At 42.4% G+C, this 16,658-nt stretch overlaps 1 protein-coding gene across 3 annotated transcripts in view; it reads left to right on the forward strand.

Moving 5' to 3' along the window:
- Positions 1-14,757, forward strand: part of NTNG2 (netrin G2) — a 175,627-nt gene extending 160,870 nt beyond the window's left edge. For all 3 annotated transcript variants that reach the window (XM_089675115.1, XM_089675117.1, XM_089675116.1), the window contains 2 exons: positions 5,265-5,399; positions 13,403-14,757. In XM_089675115.1, coding sequence (XP_089531241.1) covers positions 5,265-5,399; positions 13,403-13,617 — 350 coding nt within the window. In that variant the 3' untranslated portion in view covers positions 13,618-14,757. The remainder of the gene's footprint in view (positions 1-5,264; positions 5,400-13,402) is intronic.
- Positions 14,758-16,658: the final 1,901 nt, after the last annotated feature.

The following is a 16,658-nucleotide window of genomic DNA, read 5'->3' on the forward strand; positions in this document are numbered from 1 at the left end:
AAAGTGGTGCTGCTGTCTCTCTTCTCTACCTGCATTAGGAGTATCTACAAGGTCTCACAGCCGGCTGCCTCCTCGGACAAGTCCATACTACTACAAGCCGCCCACTAAAGTTGGACTTGGACACCACCTCCACATGGACCTTCTACTAACCCCCATTGCTGATGGTCCACCCCCAAAAGCACACTGGGTAGATGCGTCTTAGCGCTCCCGTCCCCCACTCACCTCTGAAACCACTTGCTTGCACTTCACACTGTTAACTCTTGCGGAGCTGTCTTCATACCACAATGTGCTACATGACCCAAACCTAAGACCATAGGTGCCAATTATTTGCATTACACTCCTTGAGTAACTTCAGAGCAGGCTGGAGCAAAGTTTTAAAGCTTTACTTTGAAGAGTGCAAAAATGAACATCTCAAAGTCCAACATGCAAAACAGCATTATTCCTACATACCTTTCCCTAATTCCTGTGCTGCCCGGCATACCTGCAAAAGGAAGAGTTAATGTGGTAAAAGGTTCATCAGTGGCATTTCCCAGCAGCTGGTGTCTTTGAGGGTGAACCCCAGTTATAGAGGACCTTCTACGTTATGGTAACAGCAGGTGACACTCTTGTACTACTCCCAGGTGCTTCCCCATCTTCTCTCTTTATCTCTTCTTCTCTTAGCTCCCCTCTTCTCAGGGGCTCTCACTTCCGGACCACTGTCTCACTTTTATATCACAAGCTCAGTAGGTCGGACTTAGTGAGAACCAGCCAAAAACTAAAGAACAAGGAAAAGCATTAATCCTCCTCAACAGCTAATGATGTCATTGCTTGTCAGGGCACCGGTGGTTAGAAGGTCGCCATGGTGCACAATGAAAACCTGTGGCTTTGTTGATCCACCCGCTGGCTTGTATACAAGTTTTGGATAATTTTTAGACATTTTGCCAAGGCACCCTGGTTGAGAAAGGCTGGTTTAGACAGACTAGTATAGTGAGAGGTTGTCCCTTTAATCTCTCAAAAGTGGCTGTGGATCACAGGTTGCCATATAGTCAGTGTTCAGGTTCCCCAAAGCCAGGGGAGTATGGCAATGTTGGTTATGACTGCCCCAAGAGTTTTGCAAGTGTGCCTCCTCTTTAGAGATGAGGCAAGGAGGGAGAGTTATTGTCTCTCTATGCACAGTAAATGGGCTGCACAGAAGGTGCTACTGTTTCCACTTTATATGGTACATGGCTGCTACTTGAACCATGCTGTTGTAAGTACCTGATGTCTATGCTGTTGAGAAGAACTATCTCAGTAAAAATAAATCAACATGTAATATGGAACCTCTTTTATTTTTATTCTTTAGGTTTTTCAGATATATAACAAAGTAGAGACAGGTATGTCAGATACAAGAAGGTACCTCAAAATCGAGAACATTTTTGATTACCAGAGTCAATATCAACTTTTAAACATGAGATCACTTAAGCAGCATAAATCATGAGGAAAAGTAAAAATGTGTGGTTTAATGGCTAGGGCTTAGGGTTATGGTGAAAAGCTGTAATGTCTCAAGGGAGGATAGATAACTCCGTCTGCACAGGGATACTAAGATCTGTAAATGCCACAGGAAAAATACCTAAGTAAGGATAGAAGAAACACCCAGGAAAATCGCATCATTTATCAGACATAGAAAAAAGCCCAGAGAAGGTATGGAAGAAAAGAAGAAAGGAAACCATTTCACTATATACAGTTGTGTCCAAAATTATTCAACCCCCACTGAAATTGAGTGTTTTGGCCAGTTTGACATTGCTTTTGATCATTCAGTCATCTTGCTTACATTTACATTAAAGAGGCACTTGTAGGTCAGACAAATATAACATAACAGTTATAATGAAATAACCACAAATGTCTTTTCTGTGCTCACAGCATTATCAGTTTTATTCAACCCCCAAGTGACATTCAATCTTAGTACTTAGTACAGCATCCTTTTACAGTTATAACAGCTTTTAAACGTGAAGCATAGCTTGACACAAGTGTCTTGCAGCGATCTACGGGTATCTTCGCCCATTCTTCATGGGCAAAGGCCTCCAGTTCAGTCACATTCTTAGGCTTGCGCACTGCAACTGCTTTCTTTAAGTCCCACCAGAGGTTCTCAATCGGATTTAAGTCTGGTGACTGCGATGGCCACTCCAAAATGTTCCAGCCTTTCCTCTGCAACCATGCTCTAGTGGACTTGGAGGTATGCTTGGGATCATTGTCCTGTTGAAAGGTCCAACGTCTCCCAAGCCTCAGGTGTGTGACGGACTGCATCACGTTTCCATCCAATATCTCCTGGTACTGAAGAGAATTCATGGTACCTTGCACACGCTGAAGCTTCCCTGTACCTGCAGAAGCAAAACAGCCCCAAAGCATGATTGACCCTCCACCATGCTTCACAGTAGGCAAGGTGTTCTTTTCATCATAGGCCTTGTTCTTCCTCCTCCAAACATAGCGTTGATCCATGGGCCCAAACAGTTCTAATTTTGTTTCATCAGTCCACAGAACACTATCCCACAACTTTTGTGGTTTGTCCACATGGCTTTTGGCATACTGCAGTCGACTCTTCTTATTCTTTGGAGACAGCAAGGGGGTACGCCTGGGAGTTCTGGCACGGAGGCCTTCATTACGCAGTGTGCGTCTTATTGTCTGGGCTGAAACTTCTGTACCCACATCTGACAAATCTTTTCTCAGTTCCTCAGCAGTCACACGGGGACTTCTCTCCACTCTACGCTTCAGGTAGCGCACAGCAGTCGAAGTCAGCATCTTCTTTCTGCCACGACCAGGTAGCGTTTCAACAGTGCCCTTTGCCTTGAATTTGCGAATGATGCTTCCTAAGGTGTCTCTTGGTATGTTTAACATCTTTGCAATCTTCTTATAGCCATTGCCCTTCCTGTGAAGAGAAATCACCTCTTCTCTTGTCTTCCTGGACCATTCTCTTGCCTTCACCATGTTTGTAACCACACCAGTAAATGTCTAGAAGGAGCTGAGTATCACAGTCATTTTAAAGCTGCCTAATTGGTGCTTATTATGCTTGATTGCTGCTCGGTGACATCCACAGGTGTTTTCAATACCTGATGGAAAGCACCTGTATGAACCTCTGTTCTTCAGAGTGGTAGTCTTTAAGGGGTTGAATAATTGTGGCAATGAAGAAACCACATAAGAACCATTTACTACTGTATTACATAAACAATTGATGTCATTTTAGTTGCATTTGGGTAGTTACAACGTCCTTGTAGGATTTGATTCTGAATACAATTCCAAATGTACACTATAGTCCCTAAACCCCTTTACAGCATTGGGGGTTGAATAATTTTGGACACAACTGTATGCATTATAAAGAATGCCTGTCTGAGGAATTGCAGGCAACTACAAGGGAATAGGATGATAATAGCTGACAAGAGACCAAGGGTGCAGAGTTGGTTGAACTGTGGGAACAAGCAGTATAGGGAAAGGAAACTTGGGTCATCACTGCTGTTTTACCTACTCTAGTTTGTTCATTTTGGTTGGCGGCATAGTGTATTGTTTACTTACAGTTCACCCATGTTTTGCCCATACACCAATATACCAGGTACACCATGGAGGACTGGACGCTGTTGGCCTTAAAGGGAAATAAAATGAACTGGTCCTATCTTGGTAGGGATGGTTACTTTCCACCTGATGATAGAGCACCATACAAAGTGTTCCATAATGCTGCAGTGATTGCTGCCCATGGAGGGTGTTGTCTCTGAGAACATGGTTTATCATAACAACTTTTCTCATATTTACATATACATGTTCAAAACAGGTATTGTGAGGGATGGATTAAAAAAAAATACTTTATTAGCTGAACAACATGACTGCTACTTTGTGAAAATTATATGAATTCACCTAAATAAAATACCATGCCATCATTAGAAATAATTATTTTTCATTCAGCTTCCTTTAAAAAGATCATGCTCATGCAGGGCTAAGTGACAGTGTCCTTGCAAAGAGGATCTCCTGACCCCCTTATACTCACCTTACTTGCAACCCCTTACAGCTTCTTCCTCCTGACTATATGGGGTTGGGGGTAAACCCTTTCCAAAGACATTGTCACTTTGTCATGTGACAGTAAGAGATGGACAAATTTGCGTAGGTTTGGTTTCCCAAGGTTTTGGCATATCTTTTTGAAAATCAGCAAATCTGAACTTAAAAATGCATTCTACAGAGGTGAACCCTGTTATACTGTCCAAAAAAAGACATGGGAAGTTGGGCAATACCATGGGAGACATGTCAATGCACACAAATGTTTTTTAACATATGTACAAATTCTTTAGATAATGTGCTTAGGGGGTGCTTTAAAGTGGTTCTAAAGGCATAAATGATTTTGTACCTTAATGCATTCTGTCCATTAAGGTAAAAAACTTTCCGTGTCAGCCCCCGCCCCCGCACCTTTCTTACAATTACCTGAGCCCAATCTTGATAGCTCATAATCTATCAAAAAAATTCATGTTATTCTGCATGCTATTTTCCATTTTTATAAAAGCATGTATTTCTGATACAAAGTTTTAAAAACAATCACAAATCTAAAAACTTAAATAAATGTAAACATTAAAATACAAATATACCTTTGGGAAGTTGGGAATAGAGAAGTACTTTTTTGGATTTAGACTTGCTTTATAGAAAGAATGTAGTATATTTATTGAGAGAAATTTACTAAGAATGGAGCAGCCAGAATCTGGAGCAGCTATGCATGGCAACCAAACGGACCTATTAGACCTCTTGCATAAACAAGAAAGTCAAAATGCGCTTGTGGATATATGCATCCCTGAGCCGAAGATTGAAGGAAGCCAGAACCATCTTACAGCCAGAAAAGATTGCTTGGAAATTTTTTCTCCGATACGTCTCCAACAGGTCCCACTTTGCGTCTCTGCAGTCCTCATTCATGGCAGCAATGTTCAAAGGAAAAGGAGAAGCCTCCCATAGTGTGAAACCATTTTATTTGCTTTAAAATTAGTTAAAAATGTACTTACACCATAATAAAGAATTATGAAATTCCTTGTGTAGTAACCAAGGAGTGTCACTGACTCCCCAACGTGCATTCCAACAAAGCGGAAATGACGTGACTGAAGTCCCTCCCTGTGCATTTTGTTTCATGTATACAACATCCTCACGTTGGTTACTATGCACTGCTGCTCCAATTTCAGGCTGCTGCAGTTTTGGTAAATCTCCCCCAAATTGTATGTATATGTCATTATTAGTATGTTGTTTATTGAGACTAAGCTGCAGCTAAGGGAATTCTTCTGTGATTGCAGAATGCAACTGTAACCAGCATGGATCAGAGCATGAACGCTGCAATGAAACTGGTGATTGTGTGTGCCGGCCTGGAGCCACCGGGACCAAGTGTGATGAGTGTTTTCTCGGCTACCACTGGAGGCAAGGCTGCCATCGTAAGTAACATAAGCCATGAGCCTAACACAGAGGAGTCATGTACTGTACAAGAAGGATTGTCTGGTTATAAGATTGTGCTACTTTGTTATAAGGGTAGGTTCAAAAAACAATTACCGGTATATGGTAGCCAACCATATTACAGGAGTATTAAAGGAAAATCCCTTTAAATTTCAGTTTTATTAGATGTACATGTGAAAATACCACCTTGGAATGATAATAATCCTAACGCCTAACTCCCGTTTTTTTTATGGTTTGCACAGAGCTGGGGAATCATATAACCTCTGTCCAGCTTTTTTTGTGTTCCTTTAGGGGAGATTTCCCTTTACTTCCTGTTGGGAAGGAGGGTGACAGAAAATCTAAGCAGTGGAGAGACAGACTGCAACAAAACACATTGTTTTAGTGATGGTGCTAATACTGCATTTGACAAAAAAATACTGTGGTATCCCAGTGGGGCATCTAGGTGTGGTACCAAGAAACCAAAGAACTGGAACAGTCATCTCAAACTGTAGACTTAATATTTGAGTGTGAAAATCTTAGTGCCACACCAAAGGTTAGAGTCAAAGAAGAGGTTTTGTTCCAGACATATCACAGGTGCTACAGCTAATGTGTTTTGGGGACCACACATTGTCCCCTTCACCAGAGCTTAAGATATATAGTATTTGCTGGTAAGGACTCAAAATGCTCATTTAAACCATGTTGCAAGCACTCAGCACTAGCTCATCAGCCGTTGAACCAGTGGGGTTTTTAAAGCCCCACCTAGCCAAAATATTTTGTGTTGGATAGATCGGGGAAGGGGATAGGGTCTCTCCTACGTTTTTATTGATATCTGTGTTTCTGCTGGTGAGATCAGAAGTGTTAGAGCATTTCTCCAATGGGGACAAAGACAAAACATATTTTCAGTAGAAAGGAAAAAGTTAGAACTTATGACAATGTTTTTATTGTTGCCTGTGCCTGTGACAACACTCATGTCTTGTACAGGTGTCACAAGAACAGGGGTTTTGGCAGGGGTTAGGCTTTAAATAGACACTATCACCTTGCCCATTCAATGTCTTTGTAAAGAAACCACCCTGACACTCACCTTTCCAGCACTCCCATGTCCCATGTCTCCCAACTCCTTTGGACCCTTCACCCTCTTTCCAGGCATATGAAAACTATGACTAAAACTGAAAGAGGACGAAACATGTTGGGAGAGGAGTATGGTGCTATAAAGCTCATTGAAAGAGAAACTAGTCATTGTGCATCGATGAGTGTAAATGTCAGGGATGCGGGTATGACCAGAAGTGTGTGGACTGACACAGGGAAACGCAGGTTTCAGATATAGTAAATAATATAATTTATTGAGACTAACAATACAAACGCAGTGCAAAACTAAACATAACACAGTGCAAACAAACTGAACCAAACCTCCAACAGATAACAAATATACGATACAAGAGTAGTCAGGCAGGCCGGGTCATAGCAAACGGGCAAACGGAGTACCAGGAGCAGGCGGGAGAGTGGTCAGGACTAGCCGAGGTCAGTACAGGCAGCGTCAGGACAGGCAGAAACAGGATCAGGAAACCAGGGCCAAGCAAACAGTACAACAAGGCACTGACTGCAGGTCTGGCCATCCCTTAAATACACCACCTGCAATCAGCCCCAGGTGATGGCTAATTGCCGAAGTGAGCCTCTGGTTGTTGAGAGCACCCGCTGGCCAGCCCTGGTACTGCAGCCCACAAGGCAGGTGAGTCCCACCACTATTGGCAAGTCCATTCCTGACAGTAATGTTGAAGTATTTACAGTAAAGAGACAGATGCTAATGCTGGTTACAGCACCCCCCACTAGTGAGTGCAGGTAGGGTTCAGTGAACTGGTCCTTTGTTTAAAACGTATGAGGACCATTGCTCCCCACTTTGTCCAAAAAAATGTTTTTTAATCTCTACTTTTAATAAGCCTATATAAAAACAGCAAATGAAAATGATAGAAAATAATATTAAGAGAGGTTGCCACTGTGTGTCTGTCTAGTCTTAGTCTATAATTCCCAGTGTGCTCTGGAGACACAGTTCTGCGTGAAAGACCTTTACTCGCAAGTGATTAAGTAACGCAGACACATTAAATCTGCCCAGGATGCAGCCTGCCCTTTGCTCTGCTGTGCTGGAAGATTTGTGTTATTTTGACCTTAATGAAAAGAGTTTAAATTATGTTTATATCAGCTGCACACTGAGATATATTCCAGAAATGAACAAGACACGAATAATAAATTGGAGATAAATGTAGGATTTGCCATTTTATTTAAAGGACTATTACATTTATTTCAATAGAACATAAGGTCTACACCAAGTAACAACAGACCTGTTAGTTTAACTGCTATAGTCAGAATGTACATGAGAGTTTGATAAATGACCATGTAATTGCTAGAAAAAAGTATCGAGGGTTGATGGCATGGATTCACGGGTGACCAAAGTTGTCAATCTACTTTCTTTTTATGAGGAAGCAAACAAAAATTAGACAAAGGAGTAGATGTAGATACTTGGATTTCCCCCGAGATGGCTAATGTGTATGTTAGGATCTATAGGCTTAGAGAAATCTGGCCTAAAGTCTGCTTAAAGACTGTGAATCTGCTTTTACTGTGTCATAGATCTGCCTGCCTGCTCTTACAGGGACAATAGTTACAAAAGGCTGTTTACTACTACTACTTCAGAGTGCTGTTTTTGGTATCTTGCACCCTAAATCTTTTTTCCTAAGTGACTGGTGCCCAACACATTTTCTGTCCCAGCATACAACAGCGACCAGACCCAGATATTAAAATGTTAGCCTGCCTCACTATTTAAGGGGTAATTTCACAACATCCCAAGAGGAGAGGTCCTACACTGGAACCTTGTGCCCTTATACTTTTAGGGTCTACTTCACCCAAGTCTACCTCAGTTAGCCTAGATGAGCTCAAAGTGGAACTAAAGGCAAATTTATTTTATAAATTTTGGATAGCATAAGGGAAGTTTATAACCCTTGTCAGGTTTATTTTTGTTACATGTGTCCCATTGGAGAGATTTGCCTTCACTTTCTGTCCTATAGCCAAGATAGGAAATCTCTCTAAAGTGGAGGAATCCATGGTTGTCACCATGGTCCCCAATGGAAGATTTCTCTATATGTGTTTTAGGTACACTTTTGATTATAATGGTGGACAAGACAAATAGAGAGGGGGAATCTTCCTAATGGGGCACAGCCAGCAATAAAAAATATTCCTCTGCACTCTATCCAAAACTTTAAAAAATGTTTTTCCTTTAGTTATACTTCAAGTCCCCTTCTCTGTCAATGGGGACCTCCAACATCCACTCAGAACCTTGTGAACTGTGTCAACCAATTCCTCACCGATACTGACCACAGAGACTCTAAGTGCACTCCCCTGCAAAATCTACCTCTGATCTTCCTGAAACTAGGTGAGAACCTGGTCCCTCTGATTCATATTCTGAGTTCCAATAGCTTATCTCTAAAGAGACACTACAGTCTCCTTTTGTCACCTTGAAACTGCAGGGTGTCATTTTAGACATTTTTGATGTAGTGCGCCCTGCATTTGGATAAGCTTGCTGTCTCCAGCCTTGGGTCTTTCAGAGCTTCCTACAGCTGCAGCAACTTTCCCATTACACTGGCTATTCAAAGTATTTCTCTATTCGGACGGATGTTGTCCTGGGCCCTACCTGTGAATTTTCTGGAACTGTTCCCCTTTGAGAGGGATTTTTTAAAATGGTGGTCTGTACTCACTCTTGATCCACTAGTGACCTACCTTAACAGGAAAACTACTCGCAGGTGGAGGGTGTTCTTATCTTTAAGGATTCTAATGACATGCAGCTAGATTCCATCTTGAACTGGATGATTCTGCCCTGTGTCCTATGTTGGCAGTGAACTTAAAGGATAAGTTCACCTTTGGAACATGTTACATGTTCCACCCGTTTTTATGGTGGAACACGTAACATGTTCCTATAGCTGCTGCAGCCGCCGCCCCCCTCCCTCCCTCTGACAGATAGTATGGGGAGACGCTTCTGACAGATAGTATGGGGAGTATGCAGGGCTCCACCCACACAGCCGCGTCATTCATTCACAGACATCCGTGAATGAATGAACTGCAAGTTCCTGCAGCCTTAGTGGCTGTGGGCTTGTAGTTTTCAATGAACTACCATGGCGCTGTGGAGCACCATGGTAGTACATTGAAGCTTCCTGTCAGAATATCTGCTTGCTCGTACATTCCATATGGCAACCAAACATTCTGACAGGTCTGCAGGAGACCTGCATGGCATCAGCGATCTACTAATCACTGGTGCAATGCTTTACAGGCTCCTTTGGACAAAAATAATAAATTCTTTTTTTACCTGCAAAACAATGTGTATTTATTATTTCTCCAAAAGGTGAACTTATCCTTTAAAGAGTTACTAAACCCATGACCCTGTATTCACTATATCTGGTCTCCCACAGTAGACAGAACACGGAAATGTACTTATTTTTAGTAAATACAAACTGATAAATACCTTTTCTCATTAGCAGTTAGAACAGTATTGTGACTTCTTCCAATGTACAGCTGAGCACTGGTTAAAGCTTGTAGGAGGAGATTTCATTCTCCCCTGATTGTCCTATGAGACTGCAGGACCCCTGACCCTCTGTCTGGACAGTGCTGATCACATGCACCCTCCCAAAGAAAAAAAAACTCTCTATCAATACACAAAAAATGAGCATGTGCAGCTTGCCCCCAAGGCTCTTTTCTATCAGCAGATGGATTGGGGACTGTGGATGAAGGGGAGGATCAGAGAAGACAGGATCAAACTGTTCCAGAGTGAGTATAACAAGCATGCTTTACTGCATATACAGACTGATTTTAGTGTTGCGGGTTTAGTAACACTTTAAGCTACCAAACTGTGTCAGATTCCATCGGATCCCTAAAAAAGATCTTATGCTTCAGTTTCAATGGCTTGTTACAAGTTTCTAAGTTTATGTCCTGCATGAGTCTGATGTCCATACAGCATTCTGGCTATGATGCTGTGATGCTAAAGCCACATCCAAGAAGCATCTGACTCACTTGGCCTTGAGGAACATCATCTCTTGACACTGGAAAGGTCCAGGCAGAGGTCAGCTTCTCCTTCATATACTTCTGAACTAAGTGTCCTCAAAGCCTGACTCCCATTGAGCCCCTCTTAAGAGCTTTCTGCATGAAGGTAGGCACCTACTTCTAAAAGTGAGGGGTGGATTGTATATCTTGGTGTGTGCTTGGTTTGCCTCTCTGACATTCAGTTGCAGACAGTGGCCCTTTAGGCCTCCAGTGTCCCTTCAGTCGCACCTTTTCTCCCTGTGCTAAGGGCACCTTCTCCAGTCTCCCTGGATTCCTCCTATCCTTGGTTCATGTGTTAACTCTGAAGTTGTGCCCCATCCGGAACTATATTTCCTTCCTCAGAAGGATCCCATGTCCCTGGGACATGGAAAGCCTCTCACAGTACATGGTACCCTTCAGTGTCCATCCCAGTGTCCATCCCTAGTAGCTCCCTGAGTTACTAGGTCAACCCGGACCACTTTTGACCATCCTTATCTGGATAAGGACATGGATCTTCTGTATTGCCTAGGCACACCTGCTGCTTTTTGGAGCACTGGCATATCATGCTCAGATTACCTCCTGTGAAGAGAGTCAACTCTATGGACCCTTTTAATCAGCACATTCCCAAAGGGCCTAAAACCTGCAAAAACAGTAGGTGAGGCTATTTAAAGAAAAGTCCATGCTCCGTGAACCCTTAATTTCCCTGTTATCAAACAGAATTAACCGCCTCTCCTTCCTTGCAGGAGTGTAGGACGTTGGGGGAACCTTTCCTCAGGGTGGTTGCCCCCTTTCCTATCTCTATGGACCAGGTAGCCCCTAGCCTGATCCTTTAGCTTTAAGCTAAGTATATGAGATAGTTTCTGCTCTTCACATCTGGAGAATTTCACTCAACATCAAGAAGATCTTCCATCCCTAGGGCTATTATCTGGTTCCTCAAGCAGGTAGCACCCTCCACATCAGGGGATCCAATTTTGGGCTGGGATCCTGGTTCAGACTCCATTGGACACCATCTAGGTGTTGTTGTGTTTTCACCTGAGGGAAAGAATGCCAGTCCTCAATACAATAATGGAGGTAGCCTAGTTTCTGTGCTGGATGATGCTAAGAGTATTAACTCTGCTTGCACTGTCTCACCTAAGGGCAATTGTTTGGGATCTGGCTCTTCTCAACTGGAAGACCCTGCACAAACAGGAGAAGTTCTCAAAAACATGGGATGTCACACAACAAAAATGCACTGAAAATCGCATCATGCTGCAGCTGAGCTAATGTCCACCCAGGCATTTATTGGTTTCCCTTTGTTCATCTGTTGCACTGTATTAATGCTGGATTACCAGGAAAATATCTGACTCGGGTAAGCAAAGACGTTTGGAAAAGAAGAATTCTAAACTCCCCTTCAGAGAAAATTCTGATTTTTCAGATATGAACAGAACGGGCTCCAGAATCTAGAATTCCCCTCTGAACCTACTTAGGCTCGGTATAAACAAATATAAAATATTTCTGATAAGATTTTATTGAAAGTTTACAAAACATGATATACAGCAATACAATACTTAAGTGGTTGTTTTAGAACCAGTTACATTATTGTAAAGAAACAGGGTCAATAAAATTGATAAAGCTGCTGGGATGCACATGTTCTGCCGTCCATGCTGGTGATAAAGAGTGCACAACAATGGTTTGAGATCCAATAAGCAGTATGAGGCCCTTATACAAAGAAGTACCAGCCTGTCATAAATGGATACACATCAGTATTCACCATGAAAGGCTACAAAGGGACCCATGGGACAGAATTGGGTAGAAAATGGGAAAGTGAGGGGCACGCCCACACAGACTGATCATCTAGAACAGGGGTACTAAATTAAAATTCACAAAGATCTGATCGGTAATTTTTTTTGTCCAGCAGAGGTCCAAATGTCATGTTTGTATGAAGACTGAAGTTCATAACATCAAAGCACACCTTCTTTATTTCCCAATTCCATTCTTACATCAGTGTCCTCAATCCCCCTGCATATCACAATTCCCCCTCTTCACATCACAGTTTCCCCTTCACAGCAGTATTCTGTACCACCCTTCACAGTGGTGTCCTCTATTCCCCCTTAACAGCAACCCCCCCCCCATAGTGGTGTCCTTTGCCCCCCCTTCACATCACAGCCCCCCACAGCTCTTACTTCTACTTTATATCACAGTTCCCCACAGTTCTGGCCCTCATTTCACATCACAGCCCCCCACAGCTCTGCCCCTCACTTCATATCACAGGCCCCCACAGCTCTGCCCCTCACTTCATATCACAACCCCCTGCAGCTCTGGCCTCCTTGACATCACAGCTCTGCCCCTTCCTACCTTACTCTGGCATACAGAGTGGGAGGCACAGCAGCACTGGATGAAAGGTGGAAGCAGGAGCTGCCGGAGTTAACTTTTCATATTAACTGCCATGCATCCTAGCAACTAATAACCAGCTTGTTAATATGATGAGGTAATTCTGGCAGCTCCCACCCTCCCAATTGGTGCTGCTGCACCTCCCGCTCAATGTGCAGAACTGTTCTGCCTCCCACTCTCCGCTCTGCTGTAATAGTGACAGCAGTGGCGGCAGGGGAAAAGAATTGGCTTCTAATTGGTGGGACCGAGGGGGTCCGGATGGGACAGTGACTTGGTCGGAATCCAGACCACAATCCACCATTTAGTGATACCTGATCTAGAACAAGAGTAGGCATGCTTTCTTTATTACAAATGGTAAGTAGAGATCAATCAAAGTTTGTAGAATGAAAACTCATCATTCAGGCTTCCTAAGGCTTTGGAATTCACGGACTGCGTCATTTAGGATAGCTTTAAGTACCTCTTTATTTGGGGCCAATCCCACCAACTATGCAGTAGGGTGGTATTTATGGATTTAAAATTTTTTTTTTTTTTTTATGTACAGTCATTTTGATATTTGTTTTATTTCTTTCCCTTATTTCAGCCAATGTTTGCGATGATGAACTGCTCATCTGCCAGAACGGCGGCACCTGTCACCAAGGCCAGCGATGCATCTGCCCCAGTGGTTTTAAAGGAGCCCTATGTCAGGATGCCAAATGTGATTCCACTCACAGGAACTGTGACTCTGCCTCCAGCACCATGGTCATCTCAGTTTTACTCCTCGTCTGTACATTCTTACTGAGCTTGGAAGGCATTTAAAGTCCATGAATATGATTGGCTGAACACACTGCAGGAGATGTCTATTTGTCATGTTACTCCCCAGTTAAGAAGAACCAAAAAAAAAAAAAAAAAAGGTTTAGGGGAAGTAATGATGGTAACTCAGCTTCTGCAGTGCCTTATCGCCTTGTGACCTGGGACTTCTGAAGAAAAAGCCCATGGCATTCGTACAATGTGGAGATTATTACTGCTGCAGTCCTCAGGTGGAAGAAGTGACATATCTTTTGAAGATTTGTAGTGTGGCCCATATAACCTTCAAGGGACACCGTTAGTTGCAATACCTACCTGCACTTGGCCACGCGCTAAGTGATACATTAAACAAAATGGATGTCACCTGAAGCCCCTCCCCCTCTTATAAATTAGGGTGGACACTTAGAAGGGTGATGGATCTCGCAAAGAGGGAAGGTCAATTCTAGAGAGGCCCTTTCTTATTACGATGCAGAAAATGGACCCTGTGCCAAAACAGTAAATATACAAGTATAAAGATGGTTATAAAAGATGACCGCACAGGCATTTGTTACCTTTGCGGGAGGAAGTATCTGAATCCTAACTATTTGGCTTTGACTGTTTGCTGTTTCTTTGTGTGATGAGAATGTCTGCCTAAACTAACCCACATAGTGTTTTTCGGGGTTGGGGGGGGTGGTGATGGGTGGAGTCAATTTCTTATTGTACAATCCCACTTACAGACCCCTGAAGAAATGTTATTTTTGAAAAAAAAAGATACATAATACAGTTTTATGTTTTTACTTTTACATTTTAGTGTAAGATCTATTCATGTTCACTGTGACACGCAATTACTCTTTGTGCAGAAGAGAAGGGTTTAGGGTGGTTGGGGTTGGGGTTGGAGAGTTACGGGCACCTCTTTTAGGGTTACGGGTTCAATAGGACTGCTCTATTCAAGTGGAGCAGTTCAAATAGAAAATCAAGAGTATATTTAAAAAAGAAATTATCGCAGGGCAGAGTATGATAAAGAAACAGATTTATCGATATATTGTATATCCATTTTCTTTTTGTAGAAGATTATTTTTGTTTCAATGTTATATTAAAAACACAGAGAGAACGCTTTATCCTGAAAACTCGAACATGTTCAGAAATATCCAAAGTAAACAAATTGTGTATTAACATTGCTTGTCGTCTGTTGCTTTTCACTACGGTAGTTTTCAGTTTAGTGGCCTCAATTAAAGAATTTCTATTTTTGAGTCTAATTACACACATAGTAAATTTTTAATGTTAGTTAACCAGCAATAGTGATTTCGTTCTCGAGACCTTCCAATGGATTATCCCTGTTTCTCCTATACCTGTCATGGAACAGCTATGTCTTGGGGTCATGTGAGCTATGGTGGCATCTTTACCAGGTACAAACAGGGATAGATTAGGCATGGTACATAGTGCCCATAAATCTTTTATAAAGTGAATAATTAAAAAGTAATTCACTTTCTGTACATACATCAGTGTGAGGGACCTAATAGAGTTTAATGATGTGTCTCGGAAAGCTTGATGTATACCACATCACCATGAATGACAGGGAACCAGGATAAAAGCACTGACTAATACACTACTATGGCAGTACTTGGAGGGGATTTTAGTGGTTACCATTTTGGTCCTCTTTCGGGTGCTTAAGGGGAATGCCAATGAGATATTTCAGGGATCCAACCCTTCTTAGGAGTCCATTAGATGTCTTTTCCTTTGCCACTGTAGCATAGAGTGTAGCATAGAGGGGAATGGTCAGCAAAACTATTGAGGAAGACCTGTTAATGGAGCAATAAACAGAATAGGGCACATGAAGAGCAAGGCAAATTCACTGCCTAGAATTACATAACAGCCGGCTAAGCACGTTACTTAGGAATATGGATAGACAGAATGCAGAGGCATATAGTAGAATAAATAGGGAACGCAGGTGAGTAGAGGGTTGCAACAACAAACAGGACAATTGCAGAATGACATAAAAAACAATCCCACACATGAGTGCTCTGGGGTATAGTAGGATCAGAAATGAAAATGTGACTGCAGAGAAAGGGAAGAACAAAAGTCTTTATTCATTCATTCCAAAAATTACAATGTACAGTTGTGACCAAAATTATTCAACCCCCAATGCTGTAAAGGGGTTTAGGGACTATAGTGTACATTTGGAATTGTATTCAGAATCAAATCCTACAAGGACGTTGTAACTACCCAAATGCAACTAAAATGACATCAATTGTTTATGTAATACAGTAGTAAATGGTTCTTATGTGGTTTCTTCATTGCCACAATTATTCAACCCCTTAAAGACTACCACTCTGAAGAACAGAGGTTCATACAGGTGCTTTCCATCAGGTATTGAAAACACCTGTGGATGTCACCGAGCAGCAATCAAGCATAATAAGCACCAATTAGGCAGCTTTAAAATGACTGTGATACTCAGCTCCTTCTAGACATTTACTGGTGTGGTTACAAACATGGTGAAGGCAAGAGAATGGTCCAGGAAGACAAGAGAAGAGGTGATTTCTCTTCACAGGAAGGGCAATGGCTATAAGAAGATTGCAAAGATGTTAAACATACCAAGAGACACCTTAGGAAGCATCATTCGCAAATTCAAGGCAAAGGGCACTGTTGAAACGCTACCTGGTCGTGGCAGAAAGAAGATGCTGACTTCGACTGCTGTGCGCTACCTGAAGCGTAGAGTGGAGAGAAGTCCCCGTGTGACTGCTGAGGAACTGAGAAAAGATTTGTCAGATGTGGGTACAGAAGTTTCAGCCCAGACAATAAGACGCACACTGCGTAATGAAGGCCTCCGTGCCAGAACTCCCAGGCGTACCCCCTTGCTGTCTCCAAAGAATAAGAAGAGTCGACTGCAGTATGCCAAAAGCCATGTGGACAAACCACAAAAGTTGTGGGATAGTGTTCTGTGGACTGATGAAACAAAATTAGAACTGTTTGGGCCCATGGATCAACGCTATGTTTGGAGGAGGAAGAACAAGGCCTATGATGAAAAGAACACCTTGCCTACTGTGAAGCATGGTGGAGGGTCAATCATGCTTTGG

Source organism: Staurois parvus, unplaced genomic scaffold, assembly GCF_062004578.1.
Source record: "Staurois parvus isolate SC_StPar_1 unplaced genomic scaffold, SC_StPar_1.0 ptg000154l, whole genome shotgun sequence".
Taxonomy (NCBI): domain Eukaryota; kingdom Metazoa; phylum Chordata; class Amphibia; order Anura; family Ranidae; genus Staurois; species Staurois parvus.